This window comes from Lynx rufus, unplaced genomic scaffold (assembly GCF_022079265.1).
Source record: "Lynx rufus isolate CCGP_SWC_20201006 ecotype Redwood Valley unplaced genomic scaffold, mLynRuf1.p SCAF_9, whole genome shotgun sequence".
NCBI classification, from domain to species: Eukaryota; Metazoa; Chordata; class Mammalia; order Carnivora; family Felidae; genus Lynx; species Lynx rufus.
The window spans coordinates 73,120,267-73,134,267 of NW_025814897.1; the positions used below are offsets into that span (position 1 = coordinate 73,120,267).

General features: G+C 44.1%; 1 protein-coding gene across 2 annotated transcripts in view; it reads right to left on the minus strand.

Annotated features, from left to right (window-relative positions):
• Nucleotides 1–14,001, minus strand: part of PLEKHA7 (pleckstrin homology domain containing A7) — a 220,594-nt gene that overhangs the window by 42,606 nt on the left and 163,987 nt on the right. For both annotated transcript variants that reach the window (XM_047072238.1, XM_047072237.1), the window contains exon 10: nucleotides 5,471–5,941. In XM_047072238.1, coding sequence (XP_046928194.1) covers nucleotides 5,471–5,941 — 471 coding nt within the window. The remainder of the gene's footprint in view (nucleotides 1–5,470; nucleotides 5,942–14,001) is intronic.

Genomic DNA, 14,001 nt, shown 5'->3' on the forward strand with positions numbered 1-14,001 from the left:
AAATACCCAGAAAAAAATGCAAGGCTAGAATTTCACAACAATCTCTTAGAATGTAGAATTCTAAGGGTACATCAGCTTATCCTCGAAAGACATCATTCTAAAGGAGTTTAATGATGTGAAACACAAAAATACGTATCTCCAAGTACTAAAAGAACAGTTAGAAATAATTTCTTGTGTGGTCTAGAGCCACAAATATGAGATCATATTACAGTCCAAATAACCCTCCTTGCAATGTCTAATGTGCTCAATCTAACAAGATTAGTACAGTCTGAATCATATAAAGCACAGACATCCCTCTTCTATATTTTCAAATGGAGGAAGCTTTTTTATTAAGCAGCCAGATCTACTTATCACTTGACTGTGAGAGATTACAAATATACCTTTAAGGAAAACAACTCGGGGAATGCAAGATGCAGTCCTTTCCAGATACAAGTGAATGATCAGAGACTGTGCACTTCATGTGCTCAGAGACTAACAGCTTTCTTCTCAAAAGGGTGTCTTCAATTCCTCACTTTTCACCTTTCAGCCCATTGAGATCCACTTCCATCACTAGACTGAAGTTTCTCTCGCTGTGTGCTCAATGACCTTCAAGGCCAATGAATTGTTTTCATCTACAGACCTGATGTCACCTTGCCCCATAGATAAGAAAGGCTCAAACTCCCAGCTCATATCTAAGGACAGTTCGACGCTTTCCCCAACCCTGTCATCTCCTTGCAACTCACTTATTTTTTAGCTCTCCTGTGTGCCCCTCCGGCCCCAAGTACCGGCCATTGTGTGTAGCAGAATGACATAGGTTTGTGGGCTGCCGGAAGCAGTTATGTAGACAGGTCAACCAACAACTTACAACTGCATATCAGTCACACAGCTTTTGAAAGTCCTTTCTGTGCCCCTGCCACAAAGAGTTTCTCGCTGGCCAGGCCACATTTCTGGGTTCTTCCTGTCTTCCTCTCATAGTATTCTGCCTCCTGACCTAACTTGAAGGTCCTAGCTCCACTGAGAAGGGCAGATCAGGTCTGCCCATGCAAGCTCATCCAGAAGCTCAGTGGAGGGGCTCAGCCTGGGTGGCTCAGTCACTTAAGCAACTGACTTCAGCTTAGGTCATGATCTCAAGGTTTGTGAGTTCGAGCCTTTCCTAGGGTGAGTCCTGCTTCTTCTCCCTCTCTCTCTGCCCCTCACTCACTTGTATCCTCTCTGTCTCAAATAATAAAATAAATAAAATAATAAAATAAAATAAAATAAAATAAAATAAAATAAAATAAAATAAAATAAAATAAAATAAAATAAAATAAAAGGAATCTCAGTGGAATCAAAAGCCCCAGTGACTGATCAGAGACCTTAGGTTCCAGATACTCTTTCAGTGCCTCCCAGCTTTGTGGGAAGGCACCACCCACCAAGGAGAAGTCCTCATTCACAGCACAAACCAGACTCCTTCAAAATGAAACTCCTTCATCACCTGTCTCCTGCTCACCTCCTTCATGGAGACTGATTTGTCCACCCCTTAGGCTGGAAGTCCTCCTCATTCTGCCTTTGGCCCTCTGCTGTGGCTCACTCTGAGCTAGGGTTCTCAAGCTTGGCTGCACATTAGAGTCACATAGGGGTATGGGTGAGGAGGGGAGTGTTGTTACAACACCTCACATCCAGGCTGTACCACATCTACTTACTTGCCAAGCCAAACTTGTTAACGTTAACTCTACCTGTGGCCCTCCTCACCTTCCAGGCCTCGATGAAGCAGTTTACCAACTCTTATACCTACCCAACCTCAACATCTGTGTATCCTCCCAACCCTCTTCACAATCCTCAGCATCTTCACTGCTTCGGTTTGGGTCCTCCCCGTCTCCTACCCAAGGTAGGACCAGCTTACACTCAATCATTTCCTCTTTCAGGCTCTTCTCCATCTAAACGCTGCCATAGTGTCATCAGAGCAAGGAGTTAACTTGAAACAGTAGTTCCCAGTGCCAATATGGGGATGGACAGACAAGGACACTTTGGGTGAGGTATAAACTGAAACAGCATTGTTGGAGGACAATTTTGTAATAACTACCATAATTAAAATGGCATGTATCCTTTGACCCAGTCACTCCACTGAAAGTCATCTGTTCTTTAAGTACACATGCACTGATATGCAGAGACAATGGACAGGGATATGCACTGCAGCATAGTTTATAACAGCAAATGTTTGTAACCAACCTCACTGTCCATCAGTAGGAGATGGTATAAATATCACTGCAGATCCATACAATGGAATACTCTGCTTACTCCAAATTAATGATATATGTCTATATGTGCTGATATGGAAAGAGATATTCAAATATCTACATATAGACTTGCACATACACTGACACATTAAGTGAAAAAAGCAAGGTGAAGGACAGAGTTTCTTTTTCTTAATACAGTGGTTGGTGTTTAGGGACTGAAAGTAGGTTTCTGAAATAAAGTAGAAGGACACTTATCTTTCATTATTTATCCTTTGGTATTTGAATTTTTTTTTTTTTTTTTGTGAGTGGTTTACTGATTTGGAGGTACTGAACAAAGGGAGATTTACACATGGAACTAACTATGAATTTGGTGATGAATTAGTAACTGGTGCAAAGAAAATGAAGAAAACTTGAGATGCTTGGATGGCTCAGTTGGTTAAGCGTCCGACTACAGCTCAGGTCATGATTTCACAGTTCATGAGTTTGAGCCCCACATCAGGCTCTGTACTGGCAGTATAGAGGCTGCTTTGGGATTCTCTCTCTCTCTCTGTCCCTCTCTCTCTGCTCCTTCCCCACTCACACTTTCTCTTTCAAAATAAATAAACACACTTAAAAAAAAACACAGCAAACTATAAGCATGAAAATTATCAACACCAGAAAACAAAAATTGTACAAATGAAATAATAGTATACTATATGGCCCAGCTGTGAATATTTATATTGTCATAATATAAAAACTGACTAGAAAAATTATGCTATATTGCGAAGCTAGGATACAGGTAAGTGTATGTCTATTGGAAAGGCAGAGTGGGGTATAAGACACTTCAATCTTTATCTTCTAGAGTAGAATGTTGATTGATAACTAAAATTGAAAAATCAAGAAAGAGCAATGTAAGTATCTTATTTGATTTCAGGTAAATTGGGAAAACTACTGAAAGAACTGAAAGTGGTTGCCTCAAAGGGACAAAAATCAAAAGTAGGGATGGATGGGGGTCATACTACTTAAATCCTTAAACTATGTGCATATACTGCTTTAATAAAAAAATATTATAAGAGTAAAGGGAAACTAAAACTACCATTCTCACTTTGATTGGGGCACATCAGAATCACGTGGCTGATTTCTTCACCATATATATGGACCTGCTGTATTAGAACTGGGATGTAGTAAGGACCATCTCAGCTAGAAAATCTCCCCTGGTGATCCTGATGCCTCTTTCTTGCCAGTACTCTTCAAACCATTGATGGCTTTCACAGGCCTCCAAGACTAAACCCAAAATTTTTAGCAAGATATACAGGCTCATCTGGGCTAAATCCTTATCTTTCCTATCTGCCACTATCTCTAGCTTCTCCTGCCTTTACCTCCCCTAACCTGCCCCATATTTACTTCAGTTCGTAGCAGTTGCAGCATGCAAGAGGAAATAGCTAACTTACCATGAGTAGCTTCTCTCTAACCACACCTTTTGCCTCTGCCGGATCCCCCTTCTGCTGCTAACTTCTTAGTGTTGAGGTACCATTTATGTGCTGACTACTCCCAACCGGGTTTCAACACCACAATCCATACCGAACTGCCTACCTGACATCTCCCTCTGGATAGCTAATAGGCTTCTCAAACAGGGTTACCAAAATGGGAACACTGACACCTCCCTGATCTTGCTCCTAAGCCTTCCCCATCTCAGTAACCACCTGGCTGTTCAAGTCAAAACGCTAGGGATCATCCTTTTCTCTCATCCTGAGCATCCAAATCACTGACAAGCTTTGCTGTTTCAACCTCCAAAATGTATCTCAAATCTTTCTCTTTCTATTTCCACTGTTACCATCCTAGACCATTACAACAGCATCTTTCCTGGGCTCTTCTTTCTGAATCATTAATCAGATCACATCAGTTAACCTGTTTTAAACCTTCCAGTGGCTCCCCTACTGCTGTTTCAAATAAAATCCAATTTTTTTTTTTTTTTTAACAAAGAGTAGGAGGACCTGGACGATGCAATGCCTGCTAACTTTCCAACCTCGCTCAGCAGGGAGAGCACTTAAAATCACCTCCCAGGGGGGCGTCTATCTAGCCCAGCACCAAGAATAGAAGCTTCCCACCTCCGTGTCCTTGGGAAGTAGCTTTCTGTTTTTAATAAGACACAAAATTTGAACAAATGGAACTGACACCTGGCCAGTCCCAGGTGGGAATGAGAAGAGAGCTACAACACAAAAGGACTTCCTTTTCCTAGTCTGTTCCACAACAATGTCTACCAATTCCTTGGGGGATTTCCATTGTAATTTCTCCAGCATCTACCCTCACAAACTGCCCACCGAGACCAGATTAAAGAGGTTATGCTACCTACACATGCACACAACACCCACACACCTAGAAGGAGGCCTAAGCTATTCCCTCGGGAGCACTCCTGCCACAACAGTCCACAGGGGAAAGTCTGGGCCCCACCAACAGGGAGAATGCAGTGTGGCATTTTAGAGTATGTTTATCACAGGCAGATAAGTCTGTGGCAGACTTGGCCTGAGCTGTGACACATCACTGCAGCCCCTCTAGTCCCTGAGGAGCTTTCTGAATGCATGAGGGCCTTGCTAACTCTTCTGCAGTCAGTGGTTTGTTTTTGAAGCCTGGGGATGGTGACACAATTTACTGTCTTCATAAGGAGGACAAAATGGGGAAGCCAGGTCACCCTGAATTTTTCACATTCAGAAAAGTGCCCTTATTAATCTAAAATTATAATAAAATACAAACAGTGCTTTGCAAATAGCAAAAGATGCATGCCCTCTGAATCATTAAAACTGCTTCTTGAAGGAATAGGTATGATAAAGCCTCCTGTCAACAGTGCCTAAGCACTTCTCTGTGTGCCTGCAATTAAAAATGGATCTGTGTTTACTCTACAAATATTTCCCGGATGTAGAGAAGTAGCAGAGTAAGAGATCAGTTACTATCTACATGCTGACTGTCTCCAGACACACTTGTTAGGGAACAGAGAAGCCACCTGATATAATCTCATACAGACTTGGCAGGTTCATAGACCCGGGTCTGCACTCTGGCTCTGGCACTTATCCATGTGCCCTGGGCAGGCTCCTTCACTTCTCCAAGCCCCAGTTTCTTTGTCCCCAGTACAAACTGGGGACATCATCCCCTCCTTGCAGGGTTGTTACAGGAATTTATGGAGCTAATGGAGGTGGAGAGTTTAAGGCCAGCATTTACCCAGCACGTGCTGGGTAAATGATGGCTACCGTTATTACATTATTACACTCATTAGTAGCAGCCATCCTGAGTCTATTACTGACCTCCTGCCGTCCCCCTTCTGGGCTTTTGCCCAGTGCTCCACCTGGGCCAGGCTGCTCTTCCTCTGGCTGTGCTTTTCAGGGTTGTTCCTGGGAGGAAAGGCCCGCTGATACCCGCTGGTCCCATTCTGCTCTCCTGGGCCATATGTGGTGGGCAGCACTCCGTTCTTCTCTGCCCGCTGGGGCTGCGCTTGCTGGCCTCTCAGGCCACCAGGTAAATCCACAAACAAGGCATCCTCCTCAGCTGGTGAGTACGGGGACCTGGCCTTGCTCCTGTCCCGCTTGCCCTCCAGTGGGTCCCTCTGGGAACGGTAACGTTCTTCCTCTTGCTCCCGCCTCTCGAAGCCAAAGGAATCCTCATGGCTGCGGTGAGGACAATCCCTTGCATGTCCAGGTCCCACACGGCCACACTCTCGACAGGACTCTGTGTGATTGGCCTGGGGGACCGCCTGCCGCTCCACCTTCTCCATGTCCCTGCAATGAAAGAGGGACATTCAGCCCATTCCAGACAGCACCAGTGGCAGCCAAGACTCCCCAAAGAACAATAGACTTTACACTCAAATTTCCTCCAGGCCTTTGCATGGACTATTCCCTCTGCCTGGAACATCTTTCACACCTAGTCCTTCATTCTTCCTGCCTGACTTCTAGTGCTTTGGGACCTGGCCTACATGTCACTTCCTCCAGGAAGCCACCCAGACACATATCCCCAGTCTAGACTGGGACCTTTGCTGATTCCATGTCATACTAATACACTGGACCATAATTGTATGTTCACTCATCTAACACCCAAGTGGACTATGAGGTCCCTCAGACCAGAGGCCCATCTGGCCAATTATGATATGCCTAGAACTTCTGTCCAATGACTGGTGTAGAGTAGATGCTTTATAAATACTACTGAACAAATAAATGATCTTATTCCTTTTCTCTTTTGCTCTTTGTCCGATTATCTGTCTGGAGCAGTCCAGCTTGGATAGAAGGCTCCTAAGCCCAGTATCTCTCCCACTGGCATCTAGCACAGCCCAAAGGACAATTAGCAGCATAATTAACATTCTTCCAAGATGGTGATTAAATAGGCACAGCAACCTCTTTATGTAATCTCTTACCTATTTCTCAAACAGGAACCCATAAGAATGCTGACCTAACAATCCTCTAAACAGTCAGATTTTAGAGACAAGGAAACTAAGGCACAGAGAAGATAAATGATTTGTCCAAGACCATACTGCTGGGAAAGAGTGGAGCCAGGGCTTAATCCCAACCAGGCTGCAGAGCCCATGTGCTTTCTAATGCCTCTCCATATGTATGTCCATGGCCTACATATGTGCAGACCTAGAAACTATAAAGGAGAATGGGGTGGGGGCCATAGGTCAGGACATGAACGGAGTCTACAGGAAGAACTTCTGAGGCACAGAGAAGGACTCCCCTTTCATCGCCTGTCTCCTATTGCAAGCTGCCTTTCTCCCTGCCTTCCTTGGGTCAGGATCCTAGTTATGTCTGCATCCCAATTACCTGGTACCAGGGACATAGCAACAGCTCCATAAGCTTTGCAGAATTTAGATTAGGGAGAAAGGAGAACACACCCCAGCCCAGCAGGACCAAAAAATTGCCAAGGACCCTTGGATGGGGCAGCCAGTATCCCTGGAAAAAAGATCCCAGCCTTAAAGACATGAATAGACACTTTTCCAAAGAAGACATACAGATGGCTAACAGACACATGAAAAGATGCTCAACATAGCTCATCATCAGGGAAATACAAATATAAACAATGATGAGATACTACCTTGTACCTGTCAGAATGGCTAAAATTAACAACACAAGAAACAACAGGTGTTGGTGATGTGAGAAAGAGGAACCCCCTCCTTAAGCAGGACAACCTGCTTAAGATTCTCTCTCTCCCTCTGCCCCTCCCCTAGTCGTGCACTGTTGTACTGTTGGTAGAAATGTAAACTGGTGCATCCACTCAGGAGAACAGTATGGGGATTCCTCAAAAAGTTAAAAATAGAACTACCCTAGGATCCAGCATTTGCACGACTAGGTATTTACCCAAAGGATACAAAAATACAAATTCGAAGGGGTACATGCACCCCAGTGTTTACAGCAGCATTATGAATAATAGCCAAGCTTTGGAGAGAGCTGAAATGTTCATGGACTGATGGATGGATAAAGAAGATGTGGTATATATACAATGGAATATTACTCAGCCATCAAAAAGAATGAAACCTTGCCACTTCCAACAATGTGCACAGAGCTAGAGTGTATTATGTTAAGCAAAATAAGTCAGAGAAAGACAAATACTATATGATTTCAGTCATGTGTGGAAGTTAAGAAACAAAACAGATGAACATATGGGAAGGCAGGGAAGGAGAAGAAAGAGAAGTAACCACAAGAGATTCTTAATGATAGAGAACAAAGTGAGGGTTGCTGGAGGAGAAGAGGGTGGGAGGAGATGAGTGATGGGGATTAGGGAGGACACTTGTTGATGTACTTGTGGACACTTGTGATGAGTGCTAGGTGTTGTATTTAACTAACGAATCACTGAATTCTACTGCTGAAACCAATTTTACACTGTATGTTAACAAGAATTTAAATAAAAATTTGAAAAAGAGGGGCACCTGGGTGGTTCAAGTGTCTAACTCTTGATTTTGGCTTAGGTCATGATCTCACAGTTGTGAGATGGAGTCCCATGTCGGGCTCCATGCTGGGTGTGAGCCTGCTTAAGATTCTCTCTCTCCCCCTCTCCCTCTGCCCCTCCCCTACTCATGTGCTCTCTCTCTCTCTCAAAAAAAATTGTTTTTTAAAAAAAGGAAAGTAAAAAAAAGTCCTGGCCAGGAGATCCATCACTCCTCAAATGACCAAGCCAGAGGGCTCTCTCATTTTCACCTGAAAGCATACAATGGAAATGCTGCTGCATTTACATCTTGGTGGCCAGACCCCAGGCATCCTTGCAATGACCTAGGAACCTCAGCTACCAATTACCAGCACAGACTCAGGGCAGAATCGATCCAGTCTGGGAGACAGTTAAAATGTCAATGTAAAGTAACTAAGAAAAGCAATCACAAATCTTACTGCCCAGGCACTCTCCTGACTTAACCATGAAGACACAAAGCTTTGTTTAAAAATAAAAATCAATTTCAGCATTTCAATTTCCATTTGGGGACCACCTTCCCCCACTTTTGATCCATGTGGTTTGGGTGTTACTGACTCTACTAGTCCCTATCCAGCTGAGGCTCCAAGTCTCAGTAATCAGTTCAGGGGTTGACACTCTTCCAGGCCTGTCAGAGTTAGTTCTGGGACTTTGGTTGGAGCTGGTCTTGAGCTGCTATAACTATATGGGAATCAGCTATTTGAGAATGAAACCAACACCAAGGAAAGCAGATGGAGAGAAACAATCCTAAAAATTTAACCTGAGCTCTGAGTCTTAACCATAACTAAACCAGATATATCCTTGGACTTTCTGGTTGTGAACCCATAAATTCTCTTTCTCACTCAAGCCAGTTTGAGTTTGGTCTCTGTTACTCTTTGCCGAAGAAGTCCTATTACATCACTTTATAATGACATATTTAGATTGTGATCTCTGAGGGCCCTTCCATTCCTAACGTTCAGTTGGTCTGTAAGCTCCAGTAGTAGGAATACATGGGAAATATTTGGGGATTACTCTTTAAGAAAAAGCAATTCTTACTCTGCATTCATTCAGGGACCACTGTGTTCTACAGGGTACATTATAGGCTTTAACTCTGTCTTTCCTTTCTTCCTCTAATCCTCCATAACTGCATCAGTGTAACTCCAGCCAGTAGCCTTCGGGTTGCCTGAGTTGGTCTTTATCTTCTTTACTGTTTCTCAAACTCGGGAAACCACCCATGCAGGCTTTGCTAAGGCTGCTGCCTAGAGGACTAGAGCTCTGGCCGTACTCTGGGTCAGACCCCAGACAAGTCACCGAAGCTTAATAACCTGGTCACTCCAGCTGTGAGATCTAAGTAACTGTACCCCCTTGTTATTTCCACCCCAAAGATAACAGTACTTTGTCACAAAAACCAGGCTGTAAAACAAACATGCCACCTACATGTTATGATATTAGAACCGAAAGGAAAAGGGGGTTTTCTCAACTCCAGAAACCAAAGACTGTGGGTATGATGCCTCAGCCCAACCAAACGGCAGGGGGATTTTCCTTTCTTTATCAACCTCCATGTATTTACTGAGCAACTATCTATCTCCACTGGGGCAGGCACTTGGAGAGATAAGAAAATAGCACAAAAAACAGTCTCTGCCATCAAAGCCAGACAACCCTAAAGCCCAATTTAATCATGGTAACCACATTTAATCCTGTTCTCATTAACTGACCCAAAACCATGGAGGTTTCCAGTCTTTTTAACCTTGGAGCTCAATTTCTAACTATAAACTTTAGTCTTTACTGTGTGTGCACATATGATGGACACACCCTGACATATGCCAGTACTTCCTGATAATAAAGTTGATAGACAATGACAAATCCTTTTCTCAGATTAATACCACCATTTACTGCAAAACAAACCTTAAGAGGGTGGCTAAAAGAATGGACGTCTGCTAGCTACCTGGCAGCCTTCTAGACCCTCAAACTTGGGATTATGAACAGCTCCTGGTCTCTAACTGCTAGGACTAACATAAGATGCTTTGTGCCCCAAATATTCAGGCTATGGCTGCAGGTAAGAAAGGTGAAGGTAATGTCCTCTACTCCTCCACCTCAACTGATTTATTAAACAGTTAACTTAATGAAGTTATAGGATTTAAGGCAAAAATGTTTTCTTGTTTTCTCCCTGTCTCCCTATATTCCCTACAATTTAACCCACAACTTCTCAAATCAGGAGACCTGTCACAAAATAGATTTGCAATGCTCAGTTAGCACAATGATGGGAAAGAATGAAGCACCCCTCAGCCCTCAATGACTGTGTCACTCAGACAAGATGGCCATACAGGGCACACAGGTTTAGCTAAGATGACACAAGCCTTTCCAGTGCAGGTCATTACTATCATTGTGAGTACCCAGACTCAGTGACTATTCAAAAACGGAATTCTTGGCATTCAGTGACCATTTTGGCCAAATGCGTCAAAGCCAGAGAGCATAAGGTTAAGAGCCAGTCAGACCCAGATTCAAGAGGTGGTTCCACCCAATGCAAGCTGGGTGACCTTGAGCAAGTCTGTGACCTCTCTGGTTTCCAGTTTCTTATCTGTAAAATGGGGACAACAACCACTGCTTCTCTGGGCTGTTGTGAGGACTAAAGGAGAGAGTGCACAGAAAGAGCACAGCATAGTGCCTGGCAAACAGCATGCCCTCAAATACAAATCTGTTGACTACATCTATTCTCTCCCTCGTCCCTGACTCAATTTTTTCTAAGTGGTAATGTATCTAGGAAAAAACTCCCATCTCCCAACCTCCCTTGGAGCTAAGGGTGATCATGTGACTTAGATGTAGCCAATAAGATGTTAAAAGATGTACACAGAAATTGCTGGGTGGGTCTTCCGGGAAAGTCTTTTTAAAAAGTCACACTTAGCTGACTTAGCTAACCCTTCCCTTCTTCCTGCCTGGAACTTAGACTCCATGTTGCATTGGAAGGTGACAAAAATAAGAATAAAAGCCACCTGCTAAAATCTGGGTAGAAAGTGAGAAAGAGCCCAGGTCCCTGATGGCACCAGGGAGCTATTATACCAGCCTAGACTAACTATCTCGGGATTCCCGTTATGTGAAACCCAACTTGATTTTGCCATCCTAAGTTAGGCCGTTCTGTCACTAGCCACCAAACACAATCCCTAACTGTTAGAAGGGGCTAAACATCATTAGCAGGGATTGGGTCCCTCCATTTTCAGCACATCACAGCAATGCTACTTGTCTGTTTAGAGCAAATTCTTGTTTCCTCCTGCAAGTGGGAAAAACACTCACCTCAGTCTGGGGATACTTCTTTCTTATTCCTTTTCTTCACAAGAACTTGGAAGTCAACAGATCACACCAAGGACTAATTATTATTTTATTCTGCCTCTAAACCCTTTTATCTCACCTGGAAATAAGAACTAACATTTCCTTCTGTCTTAATGCTAAATACACGCACACACCACACACATTAAATCTCAAAGACTTGGGTGGGAAGAGGAATGACAGCTTGTAGAGCCTTGGTTGGACTTTGGTCCAGGGGCAGATACAGCCATTCTGTCACAATTCCATTGGAGGATATCTCCCTACTCACCACACCTAAATGACCCAACCAGGAGCCCAAGAACAAGGGCCAGGCCACCGATATTCTTAGAGAGTTTAGTCTGAGCCAGGTCAGGTGGCAGAAGTCCTGCCCTGGATAAAGAAACCAGTGCAGCCTGTGTTGACTGATGCTAAGCCCTGAGCACTGACCCCGGTCTCAGGAGGGCAGTGGGCTCAAAGTCAGAACTGACCCTAGGCACTCTCCATAGACTTGTACAAAAGACTGAAGAGAAAGGGGCACAAAGTATGTTGGGAGCCTATGGCAGGCTTGCTCACTTAAATTCCTAACATTTGAGGAAGGAAATGGCTGGAGAGAAATGGCAGACAGGAGTCTGTTTCTTCTTTCCCCCAGAGTTAACTAGGGCAGTCCCCCTGGGAGGGCAGGTTGGGGCAGATATCTGGCTCCCTCTCAGGCTCTGCTCTAAATTAACAATAGAGGGCCTGACAGCTCTGAAGACACAGTCTCCAATTCTCCACACTGTCCCACCCTAAAGAAGAGCAAAGCTAAAGAAAAAAAAAGGCAACACCAGACTGCCAAGCTGGGATGCCTCTTGCCTCAAAGAGGTAGCTACTGGCAAAGTCCCTTGGGAAGTTTTAAGGATTGACAAACCAGACAAAGGAAGTCTGGTTACTCTGGGTCCCCTCACTTTGTTCATTTCTGCCTAGAGAATCCTTCCTTCTTCTTTCTACTGAGTAAGTCATGCTCAACCATCACAGTTCAACCCAACCCAGTCTGGAGTTCTGGCCAAGTTCACTCACCTTCCATCTCCCTATGGCAGCCACAGTTTTGGGTCATTCATTTTTTTGTGGCTAATGCTTGGTTATTATTACCATATGCTGGTATGGTCCTCATATGTGCCAGGAATTAGAGATTAGACCATCCCTAATCCCTACAACAATCCTGCAAGGCCAGTACTGTCAAGCCCAGAGAGGCTGAGGGCAGTCAGTAAGTACCAGATTACCTACAATAAGTTTCTCTACTGAAGAATAGGAACGATGGCAGCAACCGTGATCACTGAGCACTAACTAAATGCAAACCCCTGAGCTAAGCAAATTAAATAGATTACCTCTTCTTCTCATTGTAAAATCCTCCAAGGCTAGGGATATTATTATTCTCTCATTACAGGTAATAAAAGTGAAGCTGAAAGAGGTTAACCAACTTGCCTTGAATCATGCAACCAGTGACATACACAGGATTCAAATCCCATCTGATCTGACCTGCACCTGACTGAAAACGTCTCCACAAATTACTTCTGCTCAGGATCCAAGGGGCTTGTCCAACCTTAGGTGTTCCTGCTACACTTTACTCAAAGTGATCAGCGTTTGGAAAGCCAAGTATTTAGTTCTCTGAAGAGACTACAAACAGCCAGCAATGTATGGGCTATTTCTGAGCGGGCTGGTTCCCCACACACCAATCCCACAACAGTTGTCCGACTCCCCCCTGACATCCCAAATCTTTATTTGAACAATTTACAGGTAGAGTTTTTGTAACTGTTTTGTTCATCCATCCATCCTTCCACCCACCTGCCCAGCCAGCTAAACATCCATGCACCCATTCATTAACGAACTGCTTACTATGTTCCATTTTCAAGAAGCTTACAGACTAGTAGGGGTGACAATGAAAAAGCATGCCTTGATCTTGCAGTTTGTGAGTTCAAGCCCCGCGTCGGGCTCTCTGCTGACAGCTCAGAGCCTGGAGCCTGCTTCAGATTCTGTGTTTCCTTTTCTCTCTGCCCTTCCCCTGCTCATGCTCTGTCTCTCTTTGTCTCAAAAATAAATAAAACGTTTAAAAAAAAGAAAAGAAAAAGCATGCCAACATACCTTGAACATGAAAGTCCTACGCAAAAGGAATGACACAGTTCTACAAACTGGGGTATCTAACACACTGAAGGGTTAAGGAATATTTAGGCTAAGGCTTGAAGTATGTGCTGAAGTTCTCCTAGTAAGGGTGAGGACTGGAGAGGCAGATGAGCAAGGCCCAGATGGATCCTGGTGCCTCATGAGATGGACCTCCATCTCTCACCTGGATCCCATCACAGTCTACTCTACCCCTCGCTCCCTTAGATTCAGCCACACTCCCTAGCTTTCTGTTTCCCCAACAAACCAAGCTCCTTCTTGCCACAAGGTGTTTGTAAGGGCCCATTCCTTCTGTTTTAAGCACTCCACCTCAGTTTTGCATCCTTAACCTTCATATATCAATCAGGCCTCACTTCCATATACTTCCCACAGAGGCCTTCCCTGACCATCCAAACAAAAGTGGCTACTCTCTGCCCCCTCACTCCTCCTATCCCATCACCCTATTTTACTGCCTTCATGC